Raw genomic sequence first — 24,008 nt, forward strand, 5'->3', positions numbered from 1 at the left:
CAAAGCAAAATGAGAGTAAAGCAGTGCAGTGCTGGGCTGGCAACAGTGTTGAATGCATGAAAGGTTACAAAGGAGAAGGTTTCAAGGCACATACGTTTTATTTTCCTCCAATTCTATATTGTTGTTCAATATTTTCCAATTGCTGTGCGACAGAGATTAGAAAGTTCTAATTTAATAGAAAGTTCACAGCAATTGTGAAATGTGTTAACCCCTTTGCATGCATGAAAGAAGCACCAGTATCAGGAACACAGAGGATTTTGCAGGTTTATTTCACTACCAGCTGTGCCAGGCTGCTAAGTTAGTATAAAACTGACAAGAACGTGGGTGAGGTAGCCCTCCTGGGATGACCAGTTTAGTGAGCTGAAACCAATAGAGATGGAGCAGTGTTCTGCAGGAAGGAGTTTTTCCTGTTTCTTTTCTTCATATGTACCAAAGCAAGTGTGTTGGGAATTACTGTTTTAGATCAACTTAGTCTGTTCTGCATTGTGGCAGTTCTGTTTCAGAAAGTGCTGAAAAGATGCATCAATGTTGTTCTGCGCAGTTTGGTACTTATAGTGTAGTGCTAACCATTTTTGGGTTCTTTGGCTAGGAAAATGAGCCAGAGGCTTTAATTCCAGGTTATGTTTAATATGTGCTTTCTTCTAACATTGAGAGGTTTGTCAACAGTACGGGAAAATGAAGAGGTAGTGCACAGACTATTGCGATGCTCTTTGTGGTGTGTATTTCATTCATTATTGTTGTTGAGAGGGCCTATTTAGTAATGGTCAAGTTTCTAGGGGGAAGAGAACCTTCCCAAGAAGAGGATACTCTTGGTCTTGTTGTGCCTGATAAAGAAGAGGAAAGGGTGATCTGCTACAAAAGTAACAGTAGCACCAAGACTTCGTGATGCCAGTGCTGCTGAACTGGCAGCTGCTGCCTCTGTGCCTTCTTCACTGACTTCCAGATAACATTTGTGAAAAACTTGTGACAAAAACAGCTCGCCGTTCTCTGACATTCCTGTGAAATCAGCTTGACCTTCAGTGAAGGCATCTTGTATCCCCATCCTGCTCAAAGTAGATTTGAGGTCATATTTCTCTTCTAACGTGAACCTGGGCAGGTAAACTTCCATTTTCATTTTCTCCATTAATTCTGGGCTGGTCCATGCAGACAAGTTTTCAAAAGTCAATTCTCTTTCTAGCTGCAGTTAGTAAGAAGAAAATCAGAAAATTACAGACTGTTCAACAACCTGTGCCCTAAGGGCTGTTTCTTCTCTTTTCTTAAATGGAGAACTTTTCAAGCTATTGTAAGAGTACAAAAAAACCAGTAGTGAAAGACCGATTCAGAGTTCTTTTTGTCTAAAGGAGTATGTTGCTCTACAGTAGGTCAATGCAGTATTTGAACTGTTCTCAGTAACTGTCAGGAAATACAGCAGGGTTAAATAGTTGTAGAACAAAAACATGAGTGTCAGGTAACAATAGTCTGGTTGATTTGCTCTTCACATAGAATTTACTGAAAAGAGCTTTTTTTCTACAGAACACACACTAACATAAATGAGAATTTAATAAGAGTTTATTATCCAAAGGCAGGATCCGTCTCTTTACAGAAGGAGGCAGTGTCCATATGTATTAGCTCTGGACTTCCTGGAAAGTAATGGAGGCTGTCCAATTTGTATGGGGTTTTTTTGGAATGAAATCATATCTGTCTGAATCAGTACAGACAGTAAATCTCAGCAGGGCTGGCTTTCTGTCCTCATTTTTGTTCAGCTGGAAGAAGAGCCAGTCTTGTAGGGTTTGGGTTACCTATTTCCAGGACTGATCAACATTAGGAACCACAGAAGTGCCAGCTGCCAAGAGTAATAAATCCAGTCTGAGCTCCAAGAGGTTCAAGTTCACAGTGCTAGGCTAAGTTTGGAGTTTGCTTTTTCTTGAGCCTGATCAATACCCTCCTTCCTAGAAACATGACTGCAACTTGGTCTTTTACCTTGCACATGCATAAAATAAGTAAATAATGACACTCTTGTTTTTTCACATGATTTATGTTCTCAGTTGCTTTACCTTTTGTAGGCCGGTGATGTCACTTGGTAGCAGGATAAACATGCTGAGGTCATTATTGACGTATGGAAGCTCAAGCACGTCACTCTGGACTGATTCTATGTAGGTCCAGTTAAATTTATCACTCAGGTACATCATTGGCACTGGTTTAGTTGTATGCTGCAACAAATCGAAGTAGATGTTTGCCATTTGTACTCTGACTGAACAGTAAAGGACTGAGTTAAAGTAGCACAGGTGAAGTTTATTGTATTTACTGTACAAGCTGCCCAGTGTGTCTGAGACATCCTTATGGCTCTAAGTGGCAGGACACAGGATCTACAGAGGCCCTCTGGTCTTCTGGAAAGGCACTTGGAGGCTAGGCAGGCTATCTAAGCTGTCTCAGATTACACCTATTACAGGAAGCTGTATTCCACTCTGATTTGTCATATGGTTAAAAATGAAAATGTAAAGAACTAACCCATACAGTTTTGTTCACCTCTTTGTTTTCCCTGCCTTCAGAGAATGGAAGCTTGTTTCAAGTCAGCTTCTGGTAATTTTACTTGTGGCTCAGGTGCTAGTATGTGTGTGCAGTCTTTGTGCTGAAGATGTGGTGAAGAAAATATACTGAAAATATGCATTAAATGAAATAACTTTCATGCTGGATTTCATGTGAATTTAAAGACTGACAGGAATTTCTCTCCCTCATCTTTCTCACTGCTTTTTCCACCTGCAGTCTAGGATATAGGTCAGTATATTCCCATACCATGTTTATTCTGAAAGGCCTTTGCCTGGTGGCTTCAGCTTCAAACTTTGTTGCCCATTTTCCTTTGAAGTAGAGCGCATTTATCAGGACTAGTCTGGTGAGCGAATCTATGGATCCAGGAGGCAGCAGATTTTGGATTTTACCTGGAGAAAACAGAAGGACATTTACACATTTGTGCAGTTTTACTGTTTCGGAGGAAGTGTTGGCACAATTTCTGCAGATATAAGCCAGGGAAATTGTAAGTGCTGATATAGCATGCTTCTAGCCTGAGATTATTCACAAATAAGTGATTACTGGAGTAACCTTCATTTACAAAGAAGAGTAAGCTGCATTCCTCACATGTTCAGATGGAGTACACTAATTTTAGTAAGGGCTTGTCAGTGGATGACTGCTTTAGGAAACTGATCTGATTCACCTTTCGGAGGTGAATTGTTTACCTGCCTTGGGCCCCTTGGGTACAGAGACTTTGTTCAGTGCCGAAATGGCTTCTTTTTGAATTGGGAGAGGAGAGGCAGGAGCTTACCTTCGGTCTGGTGTTCAACCCTGGAATTGATCTCTCTTCTGATTTCATCTGCTGCTCCCACAAAGTCAACTGACTGTGGCTCTGCATTGTAGTATTTCTTGGCTAACTGTAAGTATTCCTGCAGTGCAAGAGAGACAGCTGTCTTATGTTGGTTGCCTGCCAATATGAATGCTAATAAATAACTACAGCCAAACAGAGAGAAAACATGATAAGAATGACATAGACTGCAAGCACAGCATTTTGTCAAAGGAACAAAGTATTTTTTAGTGGAAATACTCAATTTAAATGTTTGCGCCTAACCACATCTGCAAATCACCCTGAAATTAGATACACATCCCATAAAACTAAAATTTTAGTGTCCGAAGTCTCAGGAAGAGTATCACATAAAATATTTATGTTAAGGATAACAACATAATTTGCAGATGTAATAATATTTTAAAACATATAGTTTATGGTATGTTGTCATAAATAGATCATAAAGGTTAAATGGCACTACATAATCTGAATAAATGGCCTACCTACCTTACTGAAAGGCAATGTTTTTTCTCCATATAACTGGTTGACACTTTTAAGCAGGTAATTTTTAGTGGGTTGGTTGATTTCAAAGTTGAGTGCGTTAAACCCAGTATGTACATTATCCGAATTGCCAATTTCTGTCTTGGAGAAAAGGAAAAAAAGTTACTCATCTGTTGTGTAAAATAGTTCAAAATTTCTAATTTCTTCCTTGAAGCAATTCCATGTAAAGTATTTCTGTTGAGGTGATCTGTCACCTGTATTGCAACACAAGAGGTGTTCTAAACCAGATAGCTATTAAAAGAATCATTTGAAAGTATTAAAAGTATCATTGGGAAGTATTAAAAGTTGCAGACATGGTACAGACACTGTAAGCGTCTCAGAATGCAAGTGGTAAGAGCTTGAACTATGTAAAACATTTAAGGGTTTCTAAGTGGAGATTGTGAAACTAAGTATATCCAGAGAGTGAGAGACAGAATGTAACTGTTAAACAATGCATGAAGATTTGGCTGTGTGACTCCTTTCATTTATGAAGTTGAGTGTGTAGTTACATGGAAAGTTTGCCCTAAATTTCTTAATCTTGCTCTTAATGGTAATATTTTGTAAATTTTTTTATGTTGCAGTAATTGCTGTAAATTAGTTATCTTTAAGTAACAGGATGAAATGAATGTGGGCTCAAACTCTCAAATGAGCTCAAGGAAGTTAAGCTGTGATATTAGTAAACTGAAAATCTGTGCTGTGTTCATCTTGTCATTACATCAGAATCAGAGGCATGAACAGCCGCTTAAATTTCTAAACTGTTAGAACGGTCCCTCTGCCCTACCCACAGCGCTCTGTAATTCTTACAATTCAGACAAGCATGAATCATGAGGAACAATCCCTCTCCTGTTCATGCAGTGCAAATGAGTTGTTGACATAGCCCCTAAAATAAATCTTCCTGCCATAGGATTTGGCTGTGGAATGCAGATCCAAGTTCCCATTCATCAGAACTCGCGGCCGCTGCGGCTTTGTGGGCAGCCTGCAGGGAAATGGCTCACTCCCACAAAGAATAAGGATGATGGGAAAGAGCAGGGAGAAGACCTTGATGACACCGTGGTTGAATTGTCAATGGGGAAAACCTGCCTTTACTGACTCAAGAGGGATTATGTTTGCTTTTCTGTATTTTTCTGCTATGTTAAATTATGTATACTTTGGTACAAGGTGCCTGCCAGTATGTCAAAGAAATATCTCAGGAATATAATGGTTTCCACTTCTCTAAGATTTATTGCAAGCAACTGGTCTACCCTGGGAAATTCCACAAATTCCAATTTATTTTGTTAACTAGTGAACTAAAATGGAGACTAATTTCTGAAGAAGCCAAGCATAGGTAGCCTGGAAAAGTTAATACTCTGGTTTTTGTTGTCTTGATGCTGCAATCAAATGTGTGGGAGGGCAGCTCTGTTGTGATTAGCTCTATGAGGTAGGGACCATGCCTGTTCAAAGAACATGTTTTTGCTAAACAGCTAGCTGTTGAACAGTAATAATTTGAGAAGGAAATCTCTCCTCAAAGCTAAAGGAAAAAGATCAAGAGATACATTGACAGAGAATGGTAACACTAAATTTTAAATTTTGCAAATTTGAGGTTAGTTTTTGCAATTCTGCCTAAAAAAGGGAAGCATGTAATAAGTGTTGCATTAGATGAAGGTATCACAGGATGCTGTACCAATTAATTGTGTACACTACATCTGAGGAAGGCAAACATAGGCAAATGCAAATGTGGAAGCAAAATACAAGCAAGAGAAGATGTGACCATGCCCATAGCTCGATCACTAGACTTGGTAAGATACCTTCTGGAAACAGGCACATCGATTTGATAGACGCTCTTCTGTTCTGGAATAGACTTGCATTTTTATGGTTGTGGTGATGTTTCTGGCTCCTTCAGCTTTGTTAAAGTGAAGTACCTATAGTGGAAAAAGCAATAATAAATGCAACAATAGAAAATTTGCTGTTTCAGTAAAATATTTCAATTATATCATGGGAATGGTGAAGAAGAGAGTCAAACTCAGATTTTATTCCTTGTGTCCAGTCTCGACCGAATATGAAACCTTTGATTAGGCCTTGAGGCCCATGTCTACAAAATGGCTTGAGCACACTAAGCTGAGGGTTGCAGGGCAAAACTGTGATGTAACTAGCCTTTCTAGAGGAATCTGCCTGCTTTGAGTTATGCCCTGGGGTGACCAGTTAATACCTGGGAAGAGCCAGTTATCTCCAGATGGAGACTATCAAAGCAGAAGTCTAAATGGAACGCTGCTATGTGTGTCAGAAAGCATGAAAACGATGGGGGCAGTTTCATGCCTTAAATCCCTTGCTCTGGGCATGTGCACCTTACCCAGGCCACAAAGGGGTGCATCCAACCTTCGAACATTTTTCAGAAGAGCTATGCTTTTTTTGTTTTGTTTTCCCTTCTTCCTAGCAAAAGATCACTCCTTTCTTTGTTACCCTGCTGGCCCTCTTTTGTCCTGTAACTCAGGAGTTAGATCACTGCCTTAGCAGGTGGGACAACTTCTTCTGCCTTAGCAGATGCAAAGTCACAAGCCTCACCTCCTACCATAGGAGCTAGGTAACTGTGCACTGGGGCTGTTCTGCCACCTGCTGAAGCTATGAACCTTGCACAGATACGACTTGGGGATTTCAGTAAGCGATTTTGCCTGTGAGATACATACCCCAAAGAAAGGGTTGCAGTCTCACCGTGTTTCTTCTCTGATCTTGTGGATGTGGATTTATCCTCACAGTTTAGCAAAGTGCAAAATTTATAATAGCTAGGGGAGATCCTTTTTGTGTGGGATCATTCCCAAAGAGCTGAGATGTGAGGTGGGAATTGTCTGTGGCAGAGTAGAAGGAGAATCCAGGTCTCCCACTCCCTGGTGAGTGCTCAAGTTACTGAGCTTTGGGATAAAGATCCCTTACTTCTGCTGGTGAGATTTAAAAGGAAACAATGTCACCAGTGCCACTTCTCGCATTTGTTGGGGGCCTGTTTCCAGAGGCTAGAGTAGACTATTTCTTTGCCCTGCACAAGTGGAGAACTGTTCTATTCATTGCAGCGCACATCAGGGGTGAGACAGGAGCTGGCACATATGCCTGCAGAGTTTTGATTAGAATAATTTTTCTGCTTATGGCTTTCCTCTGTTCCATCATAGTAAATTTCTTGCATAGAGGATGTTATTCCAAGAGATCAACCCTTTCAGACAGCTACCTTTTGAAGCCCAGACTCACCTTCGCCATCTGATCTGCAGTGTTACCTCTGGCTCCCAAATAAGCAGTAGCCAGGGCAGATAAAATACTCAAAGGGGAGAACAAAATATTCTTGCCACCATCTTCCTGACACTCATGTTTGAAAAAATCGAGAGCAAAGCTTGTGTTTGCTTTATTCAAAGCTTCCATTGTTCTGAACCTGCACAGAAAGGGAGAAAAGATGCTATTAGCGATCCACTAATTATGACTGCTATGTGCCTGCAAGTTTCTCTTCAGTTTTTGAAGTTTGTTTTGTCTTTTAAAAGCTTTCTAAAATTATTTATCTATATGAAGAATGAGGAGGATTGACTATTATCAAGTCATACAAAGTGTAGCATGTCCTGTTTCACTGATGACACTAGCTATCATTCGGGTTAGGGAAAATGCAGCCTGCAACCATGTTTTGTATTTGTTCACCAGGTCATTTACTGCACTGTCCTTTACTCATCCTGGAGTGAGAGGTTACTCACCAGTGCCTGGGCTAGAGCATACTGAGAGACTGTCTCTTATGACATCTTTTATGCTTCAGTTTGTGCAAGAGCGTTTTGATGCTCATAACTGTAGTGAACAAATATTCTGGTAACAGTAACAGTCAAACTATACTTTTAGGACAGGACAAAATACTCCTTCCAATGCTTGGGCAAGCACTGCCTCAACTATTGCATGCTAAGCATCCTGAATTCCCTTTTTGACTTTCAAAAAAGTCCTGAAACTCTGTCTTACAGCGCTAGCCCAGATCCCAGCTTCCCAGATCCCCTCCTGCAGGACAAGGTTTCCATATTCAGTAGACCACAAGTGCTGCTGTCTGTCATTTGCATTGCAGGTTTAGCTGAGAGCTCTAGGCAGGGCCTAGGAGCTATTCTGGTTGGTATAGGATGGCCTTAGAATAAAGACAGTTCGTGTCCTGAGCAGCTTGCAAACCAGGAGCTGACCCGATGTTCGTGAGAACTGAAGAGCACAGGAACACATTAGCTGACTTAAGCAAACACAGTGGTTCTTACTCTGCTATGATATATATGCTAGCCAGTGAGCTCTAGAAATTATAGAACTCTCTACAATAAATTGCTCTTCCTGTATATTTTTAAGACTTCCACCTTCTAGACCATGCCTGTGCCATCTTAGTAAATTAATTTCCCAAGCATTTGTCGTTTCCAGTTCAGATCCCTGCTTCCTTTTTTCTATGCATTTGTCAACAAAGCAACATCATCCAAGAATATATGAAATAAATAATCTCTAGAAATCATTACAGTACCTTATTTTGTGCAGGGAGGAACACTGCTGCTCCGGGTGTCTCCAAGGTTTCTACAGTTCATGTGAAGGGTAGGGTGAATTTATAGTGTGTCTGGCCAGTTGTGCAAAGGTTCTTATGATTCAAGAGGGTGGAATTTCGTATGCCCTGAAGGCCACATCCCTGTGGAAGAACTGAATCATCGCAGAGTAGGATGTGAAGTGAGATAGATGGTGAGAATGATACCATACAAGAACGTAACAAAACTGACTGCAGAAGTATTTCTATAAACACTTCTGTGGCAACAGGCTAGTAACAACTTGAACCCATGCTACTTTAAACAACCTTTCTTTTGTGGTTTGGAGGGTTTAAAAAAAGGCAGTTGCTGACCTACTTCTTTTATGATTCGTCTAATAGAAATTATTTCTGAGAAACAGACAGAGAAAAAAGTCAGTGACTTCTTATGTGTGAGTTTTTCTATTGCCCGTTTCCTACTGAGAAAGTATTTGTCACTCCTGCTGGGTTTCTCTTTTAGAAAAATGGATTTTGTTAATCTTGGAGGATTTTAAGACTGTACAACCAGGGAAATGTTGTCACTGTGAGATCGCGAAAGTTAAGAAACAGGCACCAGACCCTTATCAGTGGTGACATCGCTAGAACTTGGTGTGGGTCTTAGATTAGACTTCATTTTTCTTCTGCTTCTGTTTCCCCACCCTAATCTGAAAGCTGCTGTTTGACCAATGTAGCACCTCAGAGATCTATTCCTTATTTTCCATTCCAGAAATGGATATTCTGTGAAATCCTCTTTTTCTTCTTGCCTTGGCTACTGAAATACCTCCTTCCCCGATTTTCCTTGCAGTCATGCTGTCCCTTCCTGTGTTGTCCTTTTTGTAGCTGTCCATCCCCACTCCGACCCCTAACTGAAACACCCTGGGGAATCCTACCCTTGCCCTTTATTTCATTCTTTACCTCTCTGTACTGTTGATAATACCACCTTGAAAACTTGGATAGGAGCTGCTTGTTTCTCCAGGGCTGCCTCCTCGACACCGAGCAAGACTCACCCACAAAGTCTATCTCCTCAGCATAAACTGCCTTCTGAGAGCTTTCTTCTGACCTGCTGTCTATGAGCATACATTTAACACGGACTTATGTTGTAAGTCAGTGGCTGGCACAGAGGATCCTGTAATGAGGAATGAGCCATAGGAGTACCTGCAAAATTTGGTGTACGGCACAGCTGCAAAGGGTCCCTTGCCAATGGTGAACCTTCTGCATCAATATAATTTGGGAACTGAAAGCTTTGTTAAAGTTGCTTTCCTACTTGTGAGGAACTCACGACTTTAATCAGATGGTGTTTTCCTGCCCTTCGGTTCTTTTGAAGTTGTAGCTGCACAAAACCAGCACATTTCAGTGTGAGTTGTGATTAGATGCATCTGTTACATTTTCCAGAGAGCGGCATAGTGTAGGGAGGTGTTCACTGCAGAATTAATTGCTTCCATTGCGCCTGGGAAAGCTGTAATCTGTTTACATTGGCCTTAAGTGATTTCCAAAGCCGAAATGATTTGACTAATCTTTACAAATTTAGCCATGTTGTTAAACGAGTGATACATACACTGGATAGACTTCATCTCTTAGAGCAATTACGGTGGCGTTTCTGGTTTTCAAGCAGGGGTGAATTTAATTTGCTAACTTGTAATATGGCTTGCTGCTTTACAAAAAGTGGCTGAGGTGTTCTGTTTACGCAGAAATGCTGAGTTAGACTGAATGAGAGGCTTGTGCCTTTGTACAAGGTTTTAAAGCTACCTTTTTAAAACACCTCTTGAATGGCATGGCTGGTCATTAGCAAAAAAAAAAAAAAAAAAGCATACCGAGTAACTAAAATTATACTCGTCTCAAAGGACAACATATGCTAAATCAACGTGATGGATTGATAACATTTTCCAATATCCTTTTAAATTAGCACCGCCAGAGGACGCGGCTCAATGGGTGGTGGCACGGCTGAGCAGCAGCAGTACTGTCACTCCCACTCTATGCTAAGTCAACACAGCAGCACACTAGAAGACTTATATTGGTATTACTCGCATCCTTCCTGTGGGAAGTAAACCTGTGCGCTCTTTCACTGTAGTCATTCATGTTTCCGTTTGGTCAGGACAAATATTGGCAGGACATCAGTGCCCTGGCCACATCTCAGCTGTATAAATGCATTTGGTTTTCCTCCAGTTTCAGTGTAACTTAGCACAAGTCACTGTGACTTTCCTACACAGTGTGTTGCTCTGTTCATTAGCACCTGGGTGCAGGAGTAGGTGAAATACTTGATGTCTAAACAGAACATTATAAAGTGCTCTATAAAGGCTCTTGAGCGTCTTGAGAGAAAGACTTTCTGTCACAGAAAAACGGTAGCTTCTGCTTTCACACAGTATTTTAGGATACAACTTTCCATGGCTGGTTTTCGTGTTCATTGGTAGCTTATTTTAGCTATCAACTCTGTATAGCTCTTGGAAATCTGATTTAATTCAAAACTAACATGTTCTATATTTCAGGTAGATCAAAAGAAAAAGTGATGTTTGAAGGAAAGCTGTTCAGTTTCCCTGACATCTTCAAATATTTTTTACCAGTAAAAGTACTGTTTTTTACTTGGGAGGAAATAATTTCTGGTTCAGCCAGCAGAGCACTCCATTCACATTTTTGGCTCAGCCAGAGCAGGGCAGTAGATTCTAAACATGAAAAGATTTTAAATGTCCCCAAACCTTTAAAAGGACTTCAGGAAATACAAGCAGCATGGAGAGGAGAAGGATTTTGAAATCTGAGAATATTTTAATCCCTTTGGAGGTCCGATGTAATTTTTTTTTTTTATCTCTGTGATTTAAAGTTAAAAACTCTAAGGAGGACAGGGGCACAGAAACTGAGGAAATAGTAAGGGTGCTGAGAGACTAGATACATGAACTTTCCTGTGCTAAGGAGGACTCTTCTCTGGGTGATGCCTCTGTCATAGTGTAATTGAGAGCACAACATAAGCTTTTCCTGAGCTTGTCAACTAAAAGCAAATAATAATGTATATGCTTTACCTAGACTGGTTATAACAGATTTGGGGTTGTGCCATAACAGATTTTTATGTAGGATAAGTTTGTATCATCCTGAAATCTCAAATAGTTTTTAAGTTTAAGAGAGATTAGTTCTCTGGGTACATTTTTTCCCTTTAAAGCGTTGGTTGAGAACACACATGTCTTTATTTTGAAACAGAGTAGATAGCTATCTGTTGTGTACCTCCTACGAGTAAGTTTGCAAGCCTTCCCTTGCCAAGCAATCCTTGCTGACATACTCTAACAGTATTTAAACCTTATGAGTTGCCAGAGGGTGTGGTGAGGTTCCTGTATAAATATTACTGAGGCATTTTGCTCCACACCTACAGAAAGCAAAGGTGTGGTGAAATTTGACAGTCCTGGCACAATTCCTCATACTTTACTATTACTTCTATCTACATGCTTTGGCTTAGACACTGTAATTAATAAAGGTAGTGTTTTTCCTGAGAAATTCAGCCCTGTTAAGAAGTGCAACACTTCTGAGAAAGGACCGATCTCTATATCTGAAAAGAGATAGTTTATCTGTTAATGAATATGCACACTGTTTTCACATATGCAAGGGTGCAGTTTCCCTTTGAATGACTCAGGCCATGAGCATTTTTAAAGTATCCCAGGTAGCAGTTGACATAAAAAATATGAAGAGTGGCCTGAATTTCTCAATCATGATACACAGTACTGCATTATGAGTAATGACATATGTGTGGCTTGTATGCACTTTAGCCAAAACTTGTCTATTTTGTGAAGAAATCTCTCAAAGGGTGTAACTGTACATCAAGTGCACCGCTACTGAATCAGAAAGCTGATCCCTGTTTTGTGTTAATGGGAGTTTCTCAGCCTGCAGTGCTATAGTGCAAGATGAGCCACGTTTTGGGATGAAGAATGTGAATATCAAGTCAATGTATCTTCAAAGCACATTTCTAAACAAGATAAACAGGAGCCTTGCACTGATGTGAAGGAGCGGGGTATAGAGGAAGGGCTCTGTCCTGGTTTCAGCTGGGTTAGAGTTAACTTTCTTCCCAGTAGCTGCTATAGTGCTGCGTTTTGGATTTAGTATGAGAATAATGTTGATAACACACTGATGTTCTAGTTGTTGCTAAGCAGTGCTTACACTGGTCAAGGACTTTTCAGCTTCCCATGCTCTGCCAGGTGCAGAAGAAGCTCGGAGGGGGCACAGCCAAACTGGCCAAAGGGATGTTCCATACCATATGATGTCTTGCTCAGTACAAAAACTGGGGGGATCTGGCCAGGGGTCAGGGACTGCTGCTCGGGAACTGGCTGGGCGTTGGTCGGCGCGTGGTGAGTGGTTGCATCACTTGTTTTTGTTTTCTTGGGTTTTGTTCCTCTCTCTCTCGCTCTCATTGTTTTCCTTTTTATTACAGTTTATTATTATTATTATTTTATTTTATTTCAATTATTAAACTGTTCTTATCTCAACCCACGAGTTTTCTTACTTTTGCTCTTCAGATTCTCTCCCCCATCCCACCCCGGGGGGGAGGGTGAGCGAGCGGCTGTGTGGGGCTTGGTTGCCAACTGAGGCTAAACCACAGCAGTCCTTTTTGGCACCCAACGTGGGGCCCGAAGGGTTTGAGATAATAACAGATTAACCAGAGCGTGTTAAGGAATTTGTATCTGTTAACAGTTGCAAGTCACTATTGATTCATCTGTTCTTGATATTAGTTTATCTGATCTGCACGATGCTCATTGTTTTGCTGTACATGTTAAAGATCGGTGTTGGTTTTTGCAGTTTGCTGTGCTCTGCAGTTATTAATGATGTTTTGCCTGGGAGATTTGTTATTAAAACACTGCCCTTGAGCTTAATCTGGTATTTGGGGGTTTGTACTGAAGCCGTTACTGTACTTCAGGTACCACCTCGTGGAGACAATTAGCAATTACACTTCTTCCTCTGAGGTTTTTTTGGGAGGAAATACAGAATGGCACCTTCGCTACCTTCTTCTATGATGTTTCCTCCTTCATTACAATAACTTTTCAGTATTGGGGAAAGGGAGTTCCTGGATAGCAATGAACCATGCCCAAGGGAAATGAGGCAGAATGAAAGAGAAAAGAGGGAAGAGGAAAGAGGAACTGCTCTTACACACAGCCCTGTAAAGTTTAATGATTCCTCCTCCACCCCCTTTGTTCACTTTTAATTCTCTGTGCTGGTTTCGGCTGGGATAGAGTTAATTTTCTTCCTAATAATTGATATAATACTGTGTTTTGGATTTAGGATAAGAATAATGTTGATAACACACTGATGTTTTAGTGGTGGCTGAGCAGTGCTTACACTAAGTCAAGGACTTTTCAGCTTCTTATACTGCCCTGCCAGCAAGAAGGCTGGAGGTGCACAAGAAGCTGGAAGGGGGCACAGCCAGGACAGCTGACCCCAACTGGCCAAAGGGATATTCCATACCATAGGACATCATGCTGAACAAAAACTGGGGGGGAGTTGGCTGGGGGGGCGCAGCCACTGCTTGAGAACTGGCTGGGCATCAGTCAGCGGGTGGTGAGCAACTGCATTGTGCACCACTTATTTTGTATATTCTTTTATCATTATTATTATTTTCCCTTCCTTTTCTGTCTCCTGTTAAATTGTCTTTATCTCAACCCACGAGTTTTACCTTTTTTCCAGTTCTCTCCCCCATCCCACTTGGGGCGGGGCGTGAGTGAACAGCTGTGTGGTGTTTAGCTGCCTGCCCGGTTAAACCACGACATTCCTGTATCTCTGCCTTCCTTACAGGAACTCATCTGACACCTCACTATTCTCCCTCTCCATGTTGACCTCTTATCAGAGCCACAACACTGAAATTTTACCATTGTGACTAAGAAGTCAGCCTTCCACTGTAAGGATTTTCCCACCTCCAGGATCCTGTTCCTGTCATCTGTAAGGTGCCACTAGTAGAAGTTCATTGTTTGCCTGCATTGATTTTAGACTGTGGGTTGCTATTGCTAACATTTAGAAAAAGTAGGAAAGTGCTGTATGAGTTGAAAAAATAAAATCTCAAAATTAGTTTGGAATATTTTTTTTCCCAGGAGTAGCACGCAATTGTGAGCATTGGCTCATGTCACAAGACAGTTAGACCGTATGGTATTAAAGTCTTTATCTTGTGATGTTTAAGAGTATAACAGTGAGGAAAAGGAGGCCAGGTACAAATGATAGCCCATTGATATCCACATATAATAAAATGGAGACAAAGTATAAATTATGCTACTGGGACTAAAAATGTGTAGCATGAAGCTATGTATCTCACCTTTGCTCCTAAGCATTGTTAACCATGCTAGGAATGTGCTGTTCACAGCGTGACTAAGCACTGCTTGGGACTTACAGAGGTATTCTGTAGACTTTGGTTCCAAGAGGGTTAAAAGTGAGGAAAGACAATGAGAGCTTTGTGGGCTGACCATGGGAGAATCAAAATGAAGGAACTGGTGGGGCTTATTCTCACATGTGGCCAACTCTCATTTGGTGAGAGAAAGCTAAACTGGCTGGATGGCTTACACTACTTCTGCATTAGTGAGATTTGGATTTATGTTTAAAATGAAATTAATCAGAACATTGTGGATTCTCCAACCTTAAAGATATGCAGCATTTGACTGGGAAGGGCCCTGAGCAACCTGTTATATCTTTGAAGTTAGGGCCAGATGACTGTCAGCTGCCCATTCCAACCCAAGTTACTCTAACTTCAGGAGAACTTCAGGAGACCAATTTTTGCAAATAACTGACTTTGTTCAACTGGGCAATATTACTTACATTCTTATGTATTTGAAGAATTAGGACCAGAATAAAGAGTAGGGCCCTAGGGTCAAATTCTCTCATCTCTGTGGAAATTCATTACGTGAATTACCTTCCCATTGTACGACGGCAGGCAAGCAAACAAGTGTGGTCTTGTATCTGCACAACTCACTAAGCCTTTGAATTAATTGTGTCTCTTTGCATGTGGGAAATTACAAATATATATGGGGTGTGGTGGTAGAGCAGCAAAAGCCTCTTATGACAGGTCCTAAAGCTGTGAGTCTGAGCCTTCTTCCATACTTGTGCTGAAAGAAATACTGGGGGTAAAAGAGAGGGTAATCCACCTGTACTTCATGACACAGCAGAGAGCCAAAGTCTCTGGGACATGGTGCTGACTATTTTGCTTCTTTAGGGATGGACTGAAGAAGCTGTAGCCTCCTGTGTTGGCACAAAGGAGGACTTGTTCCATGCTGGGTGACAGAGGTGCCTGTTATTACAGAAGCTACAGTGCCTCAGGTGTGGAAGGCTGTTGAAGTTTTTAGCTGATAGACAAATACTTCTCTGTCTGAGATTTGAGGACTCCAGCATCCATTCCTTGGTGGGTGTGTGATTTGCCAAGTCCCAAAATGGTTTCAAAGTTTTCAGTGTCTGAAAACATAAGACTGAGAATGTATGTTTGTATGTTTTTTTCATTTGTGTATTAGAGATGGACGGCCTGCCCAGCTGGTTGAGGAAGTGACTACTGAGGACAAGAATATGACTGCTTGTTGCGGTGCTGGCAGGAGAAGTCAGCAGAAATCAGGAGGCAGCACTGAATCTATCTGTCTACATACAGGAGCAGATGTACTTCTTTGCATCTTCTGTTTGTCAAGAAGTATGTTTTAATTGATAAGAACTTCAAGGGCCTAGAAATAGTGCAGTTTTAGAACAAATCTGCTGAAAATTAATTGTCCTGAGGAGTTTAGGTGCCCTATTTCCATCAACAGAAATGCCAGGACAATAGTAAACACACTGTTAGCTCTCTTGCAATAAATTTCCCCATTTGTTATCTCCTGACCAGCAATCGACTAAGATACAGGAAAGTGAAGGAAAATATTTGAACTATTTATACACCAGTGAAGGTGGTGTCATGTTATCTTCCTCCTTTTGCAAGATCATGTTTGCTACCAGCAAGTTATGCCCCCTAGGTCCTGTCAAAGTATGTGTTATCTTGGGGGATTGGAGGGGAAGTCAAAACAAGTAGAACAAGCAAAATACTGTGCAGTGGAGCTGAAAAAACATTTCACCACAGACCACCCAGCACTGGTGCCATGCCGTGCATACTGGAGTCAGGAAAGAGCATAACTTTCTTGCAGTAACTTCACACCCCCAAACCTTTCTCTTTCACTCTTCTGGCACTTCTCTGTGACAGTTTCTCACAGATCTGTTTCCTTTCTTGCTTCAGTGACAAAGGGAAGAATAATTCATTCCAGAGAGAAACTATAACTTGCCACAGACATTGCTTCTCTTAGCATGATTATTCTCTTTAGTTACAAAATAAGAGCCTATAAAGCTTTATAAACACACCACAAAGATAACTAGAAAACTCCTTCCTATTTTCCATTCCCATGTGTTCTCCAAGGCAGTGTTGTGTCTCAGTGGGATGCAGATTCTGCATATATCCAGCTGTCTTCCAAACTGCTTATCAACTCCTGTTTCAGAGAGACTGAATGAATCATGGTTTGTACCGAAAGTGTTATATCTGACTAGTTTGAGTTGCATGCGTGAGGGATTATGGATCATGCTGGTCCCTTCCTGGCAGAAGATTGGTCTAAATATTGTATCTTAGCCCAGAATTAGGACAGACTCTCATTCCTCATCTCCCTGTAAGCAATGAACCAACTCTGATAAAAGAATCATAGAATCATAGAGTATCTCAAGTTGGAAGGGACCCATAAGGATCACCAAGTTCAACTCCCTGCTCCTCGCAGGACTACCTAAAACTAAACCAGATGACTAAGAGCATCGTCCAGACGCTCCTTGAACTCTGACAGGATTGGTGCCTGTTCCCGGAGTAGCCTGTTCCAGTGACTGACCACCCTCTCGGTGAAGAACCATTTCCTAACGTCCAATCTGAACTTCCCCTGATGCAGCTTCATTCCATTTCCTTGTGTCCTATCGCTGGTCACCAGAGAGAGCAGATCAGCACCTCCCCTTTCGCTGCCCCCCTTGAGGAAGTTGTAGACTGCCATGAGGTCACCCCTCAGCCTTCTCTTCTCCAAGATGAACAAACCAGGTGACCTCAGCCGCTCCTTGTAAGTCTTGCCCTCGAGGCCTTTCACCATCTTGGTTGCCCTCCTCTGGACACAGTCTAACAGTGTGATGTGCTTCTTGTACTGAGGTGCCCAAAAGCGCACACAGTGCTTGAGGTGGGGCCGCACCAGTGCAGTGTAGAGTGGGACAATCGCCTCCCTCGACCAGCTAGCTATGCTGTGCTTGATGCACCCCAGGACATGGTTGACCCTTTTGGCTGCCAGGGCACACTGTTGACTCATATACAGCTTGCCATCAACCCAAACCCCCAGATCTCTTTCTGCGGGGCTGCTCTCCAGCCCCTCGTCCCCCAGTTTGTATGTATAACCAGGAATACCCTGTCCCAGGTGCACTTGAAATACTCCAAATGAAATGCATTTGCTTAAACATGTTTTTATTATGATTAAAGGACCAAAAGAGTACATCTGTAAGACTCATTACATATGGATACATGGAAAACAATTTGAATAGTAACATGCCATATTTCATGACGATTGAGCCAAAAAGGTTTAAGGAGAAATATGAATTATAAGATTTCTATAATGTGTCTTTAGAAGGTGAGGAAGAGCCTTGCAGTATCAGGAGCACAAAGAAAAAGCAATTGCCTTGTCAGAGTAGGAATGGTTGGTGATAGTTTAGAGTTTAATCTGGGAGCTTTCGAGTGACTAATTCCAGAGGAGTCACCACAAAGCTTGGCCATAGAGAAACCTGGCTTAATTAGAAGGCTGCATTCTTTCCCATAAAATTTCTGCTGATAAATGGGGTTGTGTTTTTTCAGTGTGATGATTCGGCAGTATTATTGTTAATTTACACCAAGAACATCTCTGTTCATGTTCATGCTTTCTTTGGGTCCCGTTTTCATGCCCTTAACTCTTCATCCATGAGTAAATAATATTACTCTGCAGAAAGGAAAGGCAAAGGGCCTCTGTTTTCATGGCATAATTTCTCTCACTTTTTTTTTTTAAGTAAAGCCTTCCAGTTTTAGAAAATATGGATGAAAGAGAGAGTATGCGTTTCTTTCTACCCCTGATACTGCAGTACTTTGGGTCTTGCTGTGAGGGACAGAAATTCTTTCTGCTTTCTTCTCTTTAAGGGGAAAAGCATCTGCCAAAGAAGAGGATGCTGTTGGTTGGGTTGTGTTTGATCAAGAAGAGGAAAGGGTGGTCAGCCCTAAACTCTTCAGAGATATTAGTAGCCTCCATCCCATCTCCTGTTGAGCCTACCACCTCACTGCCTGCTTCAGAAATTTCCACAAATGCCTCATGGATGGCTTCAGACACTTTCAGACTCTCTGCTGAAGAGATGCCAGAGAGATTGGCTGATGAGCTGAACAGGTCAGTCACACCCAAGGCTATTAAGACAGATGTGAGGTTATATTTTTCCTCAATCTTCATGCGGGGGAGATACACTTTCATTTTCCTCTCTTCCATCATATTAGAACTGGTCCACTCCACGAGTTTTTCAACGGTGATTGCAGTCTCAAGCTGCAAGGAGACAAGCAAACGAGATCTCTGGGATGACAGCACAACTTCCTTTGTGGCAATGCAGTACCAGTGGTGGGGTTTTTTCTCTTTTAAACTGACTGCTCTTGGCATGGTATTTTTCTAGGTGTATACAGAGTAATGTATCTAGGAGAGGAAAGCAAACTATGACTCTTTCTTCTCTGCTCTGTCCTGCCTTCTATTTCTTTAATAGGCTCACTGCCAATTAATTTGCTTATATGAGATGGCTACTCGGCAAATTTCATCTAAAGCCCTTCCGTATTTATCTTCTTTGCTTGGGAAATACATTCCAAATATAATTCTGTGCTTTTGAGGTGTAAGCTTCTTCTACATTTAAGACCTCCAAGTAACCAGGTGTTAATGGTAACCAATTACTAATACCTGAACTGTCAGTTATTACTGAGGAAATTTAGCTGTGTTCAAATGCCTCTTAATTTTCCTAATTTAGATTCTTTGAGTTAGTGTACAAACATTTCAATGAACTCTCATTTATTACATAACTTTTCCTATTCAGACTAACTGCATTCCTGCTAATGACAATATCCCATTCCTGTATTCTGTTCATATCAACAATAGTATATCATGTACATTTTATTTTCTGAAATTGCTTTAACCATTCCAGTACCCCTCATATTCAGTTTTTAGATAGTTTAATTTTTGAACATATGAAGGAAGCATGTTGAGCACTGCTAAACCAAACAATAATTACAACTACTAAAGCTAACATGAACTTCCCAGGAAGCTCCTCAGTGTGCAGGAATGGAGATATAAAACCTTTGGCATTCAAGCTGCTGGAGTAACAGCTGCTTAGCTGAGAAGAATCTGTTCTGCAGTGACCAAGATTTAACCCACTGAAGCAGTTCCTTAAGCAATCCATGCTCAGCACAAACTATTGCAGGACCACTGAGACAGCTGCATGCTTCTATGCAACAATGCCATGTTGCCAGTGTTCAGATCTGTGCTGGTGAAGTGTTTTAGGATAACTTTATTGTGAAGGGCTTGGCAGCACCTAAATTTCACTGTGTTTATGGTTTTCTGAAACCCAACTGCCAGGACCATACCTGCTCCAGGCCAGAGACATCATCAGGCAACAGCACCAACATGCTCAGCTCCCCACTGGCATATGGAAGCTCCAGGATCTTTGTTTTCTCAGAAGCTATCACTGCCACTTTAAATGAACCAATCTGATACATCATCTGCACAGGTTTGCTTTCTTGCTGCAAAAACAAAAAAGATAATATAGTTTTCACAAAGATTATTCTTAGAGTGTAGAAATGTCTACTTATGGTTAAAACTACTGATTGCTCTTGTTCAGGAAAATTGTATGACAACTTGTCTATTCTCTTCATGAATTCTAGAAGACACCTGTAAGGTGATGTATGCCCATGTACCTCAGTTATTCTGAAAGGCACTGCCTGGGTGTCTTCATCCTTAAATGCTTTCTCCCACATTCCTTTGAAGTAAATGGCATTAACAAGGACGATTTCAGTCTGAGGATCCACAGAGCCCGGTTGAAGGATATTTTTTATCATTCCTTTAAGAATGCATAGGAAAAGAGAACACATGTATATAACACATCTGTGTATAATACATCTTACTTGGCAATCACAACATTAAATGAAGGGTATAGAATTTGTGGGGAGGAGGGTGTAAGGCAGGGACATTGTTTTGGTTTTGCAGCTGTAATCTTGTACTTCCAAGGTTGGTTTGCTCACTGCTGTTGGCAATAGTTGTTTTTTTCCCTCTGTGTAAAGAATTATAATGAGAGTTATAAGACCCAGAGATTTACTTGTTACAAAATTAATAAAATTAATAAACCTATATATTTTGTGACAATAGGAAGAACCATTGGAACCTTTTATCTCAAGATGGTCTCCAACCCAAACGGTGAACATAATTACTTCTTGCTTCAAACCAAAGTTGAAAAGAGATATCTGTATAAAGAAGGTAGCAGGAAAGGAAACCAGAATTTTTCTCTGCTTTCTTCTTATATTTTGTTCTTGTTTATTCTGTGGTCCTCATGCTCATGTAGCTTAATCACGGCCTGGTTTTCTCCTTCAAAGTATGACACCATACCAGAGGTTGTGTCATTGTAATATTTTCATTTCAGTTAAAATTCAGCATCTTTTATCTGTGTTTGCTGTTCAGGCCATGTGTTTCAAGCATGAGGGAAAGGAATGTTTTGAGTGGGCCAGGAAGAGACTGGAAGAATGGAGGAACCACATGGAGATGCAGTAGGGTAAAAATCCCAATTGTGGTATACCTCTTTCTATGCATTTCGTACACCTCCCTGCCATTCCTTAACTCTGTGGTTTTCCATTGCCCTTTACCTGTTAAGATTTCTGAATTACCTTATGACTGCATGCCCTACTCAACAGGCACACAACAACTCTGGGAAGCTCGAGGGCAAAGCGTGCTGATCAAAGGATAACCAGATTCTCAACATTAGTGTCAAACCATTTGACAATGTGTACAAAGCATATTCTAGTGCTGTCCCTTTCATCAGGACTGGAAGTATTACATACCTGCAAAGCCCCTACAGATATAGAGAGTCCTCTAAAAGGGATGTGTCTGAGGAAATAAAAATTGTTAAATGATAGTTGCATATCTGGGAACTGATCTATTATCCAGGAGAAGGAACAGAGGGAGAGGTTTTGGTTTTTTTTTCTCCTGACTTAAGTGTTCTCATATGCTGTTCAAACATGGTGGCAGAAGGGAAAATACCTATGCCGATACTTGGCTTGCTCTTACCATTTGTCTGACTTTCAACCCAGGAATTGATGAGCTCTCTGGCTTGATCTGCAGCTGTTTGAAAGCTGATTGTTTCCAAGCCTCCTTTATACAGTTCCTTCACACATTGTAAGTATTCCTGCAAAGGAAGAGTATGCAGTTTTCAGATCAGCATGTCAAAGCATTTTGCAAATGTGAAATACAAGACTGAAATTAAGAGATATGAATAATCTGCTTATTAAGGCTAATGAGTAAGCCATTATTCTAGTTCGTAAGCATCTTAAGATTTGACATTCATTGCTTCAAGCAAGAGTATATTCTCACATTTTAAACATATTTTCCAGAACTGAGTTTGATCCAAAAATGGCATTCATTTCAGTTGAAGTATGGTTTTTTTCATTTTGCCCACTTTTAAACTTTTTGTTTTGCAGTGGTATTTTCCTTGAATTTCAAACTAAATGTTCCTTTCAATGGGAAAACTTGGAATATTTTTGAGAACCTGAAGTTATTTTTCAGGTTTGTTTTACAAATTGAGAAAACAGTTGGAGTTAACTCTTTCCAACTAAAGTTATCTTTATTAATTATACCTTGATGTGATTGGATCATGGTTGTACTTTGCACAAACATCTTTTTGGCTAGGTGTATTTTTTCTCAAGACTGTAGAGGGTTAGGGCTGTGATAGAAAGAAGTCATGAATCCTGTCTTCCATATGGAAGAAAATTTCTTTAGTAGAACCTAGACTTCTGATAGTGCTTTTGCATTAGAGAATGGTACAGCTTTGACATGGAAATACACTCAGATCAGATCTTAGAGCAACTCACCGGTAGGATTGGGTATGTCTCTTCAGCATAAAGTCTACTGGCAAAGATGAGTGAATAATTGTCACTTGGTTTGGTGATTTGGGTGAACATGTCTTTAAGTGAAGTGTGGACGCTTACAGATGTGCCACACTGAATCGTTGGCATGAATACAAATAAAAAGATAAATGATGTTATGTTAGTGTTAGTAGGTTTTTCATACTATATGAGAAGAGTAGTTCAGACACTTCTGCTTACAATACTGTTGTTCATCCTGTATGTCTTGTTGCTATAACTACAGATGTAGTAATTTTCTAAAATACACAGTTCTGTGCTGGTTTTCTACTGTAATTTCCTCATCCCTCTCTCAGGGGGACTTTTAATTACCCGCTACAGTAATCTAGCTCCAGCAGATCAGGTAAGCATTCCTCCATTCCCAACCAGTCCCATTTAAACAGTAACATTCATCTACCTTGCCTAAGCATACAAATATCTATAATTTTCCCTGTTTGCCCAATATTATGGTGCTGGGTTTCATCTTATGTTTGTTCTGAATCCTCTGTTACCTCCCTTCTCTGTCTATTCTTATGAACAAAATGTTCCCCCAACTGCTGGATGCAGAGCACTAGCTGCTCATCAGAGAGGGGTTGGAACTGCTAAGAGACTGCTTTATCTGCTAGATTTTGCTCCCAGGAGAAAGTGACATAGAGAAGGAGATGAAATTATTTCTGTACCTGAGATTCAATACTTTCTCCAAATCCTGGGATTTTATCAAAGTGAACAACCTGTAATTGAAAAGAACAGTAGTTGAAATAACAGGTATGACAAAAAGGTTACGCAACTGAGATTAACACATGATGTTTGAAGTATTGACTAACTGAGAAGCTGGATGACTCAAAAGTGCAATCCATCCATACCATCTCTGAATAGCTGTGCCTACTGTTGGCTGCTTAGATGATCTCTTTTTCTGTTGAACATCTAGAAATCAGCTCCAGTGTGTGCTATTAATAATACTAACTTCCCTCGGGGTAACGAGCCAGCCACTCTCTATGAAGGAAGTGAGAGCTGTAGACAACTCATGTGAAACATTTTGCAGTCTGGAGACATGTTTTGGCTCTTTCCCTGGAGATTTTATCTACTTTCCTTACTCTAAACAAAGGACCACTGGAATGTGTTGTTCTGTTTGAGAATCCTACTGCTAACAATGATAAAATTAAAACTTAAGTCCAGTCTCAAGATTTCTGGCTGATGCATTCGTTTAACACTATAGGAGTTTGAGGTGGCCACAGCTTTTGATAACTCTGGATCCAGATTATTTAGCCTCTGAGCTATGCAAGGGACATTATCATATAAATAAGTGCTATGGCTCTGTTGACCAGCAGGAAGGTTTAAATCCTTAACTGTAGCCTCACCTTATCTATCTGAGCCCTGGTGTTTTCTCTTGCACCTAGGTAGACCATGGACAGAGCTGAAATGATGCTCAGGGGGGAGTAGAAGATGTTCTCGTTGACATGCTGGACTTTCAGCTCCTTGAATACATCAAAACAAAATTCCGTGCTTGCTGCACCAATGGAGCCCAT

The 24,008-nt window shown here is 40.8% G+C and overlaps 2 protein-coding genes across 2 annotated transcripts; both read right to left on the reverse strand.

The window, feature by feature from the left end:
• Positions 1 to 75: 75 nt before the first annotated feature.
• On the reverse strand, positions 76 to 8,449 carry LOC142405858 (serpin B10-like). Its single transcript, XM_075493949.1, has 8 exons — positions 8,331 to 8,449; positions 7,061 to 7,238; positions 5,635 to 5,748; positions 3,818 to 3,952; positions 3,296 to 3,413; positions 2,773 to 2,915; positions 2,034 to 2,189; positions 76 to 1,177 (listed from the first exon to the last, which is right to left on the reverse strand). Exons 2-8 carry the CDS (start codon positions 7,226 to 7,228, stop codon positions 773 to 775), a joined length of 1,239 nt encoding a protein of 412 aa, XP_075350064.1. The 5' UTR covers positions 7,229 to 7,238; positions 8,331 to 8,449; the 3' UTR covers positions 76 to 772.
• Positions 8,450 to 18,487: 10,038 nt separating this feature from the next.
• On the reverse strand, positions 18,488 to 24,008 carry LOC142405860 (ovalbumin). Its single transcript, XM_075493951.1, has 7 exons — positions 23,841 to 24,008; positions 23,163 to 23,213; positions 22,453 to 22,581; positions 21,653 to 21,770; positions 20,293 to 20,435; positions 19,963 to 20,118; positions 18,488 to 18,883 (listed from the first exon to the last, which is right to left on the reverse strand). The coding sequence occupies exons 1-7, from the start codon at positions 24,006 to 24,008 to the stop codon at positions 18,488 to 18,490; spliced, it is 1,161 nt and encodes a 386-aa protein (XP_075350066.1).

This window comes from Mycteria americana, chromosome 2 (assembly GCF_035582795.1).
Source record: "Mycteria americana isolate JAX WOST 10 ecotype Jacksonville Zoo and Gardens chromosome 2, USCA_MyAme_1.0, whole genome shotgun sequence".
Classification (NCBI taxonomy): Eukaryota; Metazoa; Chordata; class Aves; order Ciconiiformes; family Ciconiidae; genus Mycteria; species Mycteria americana.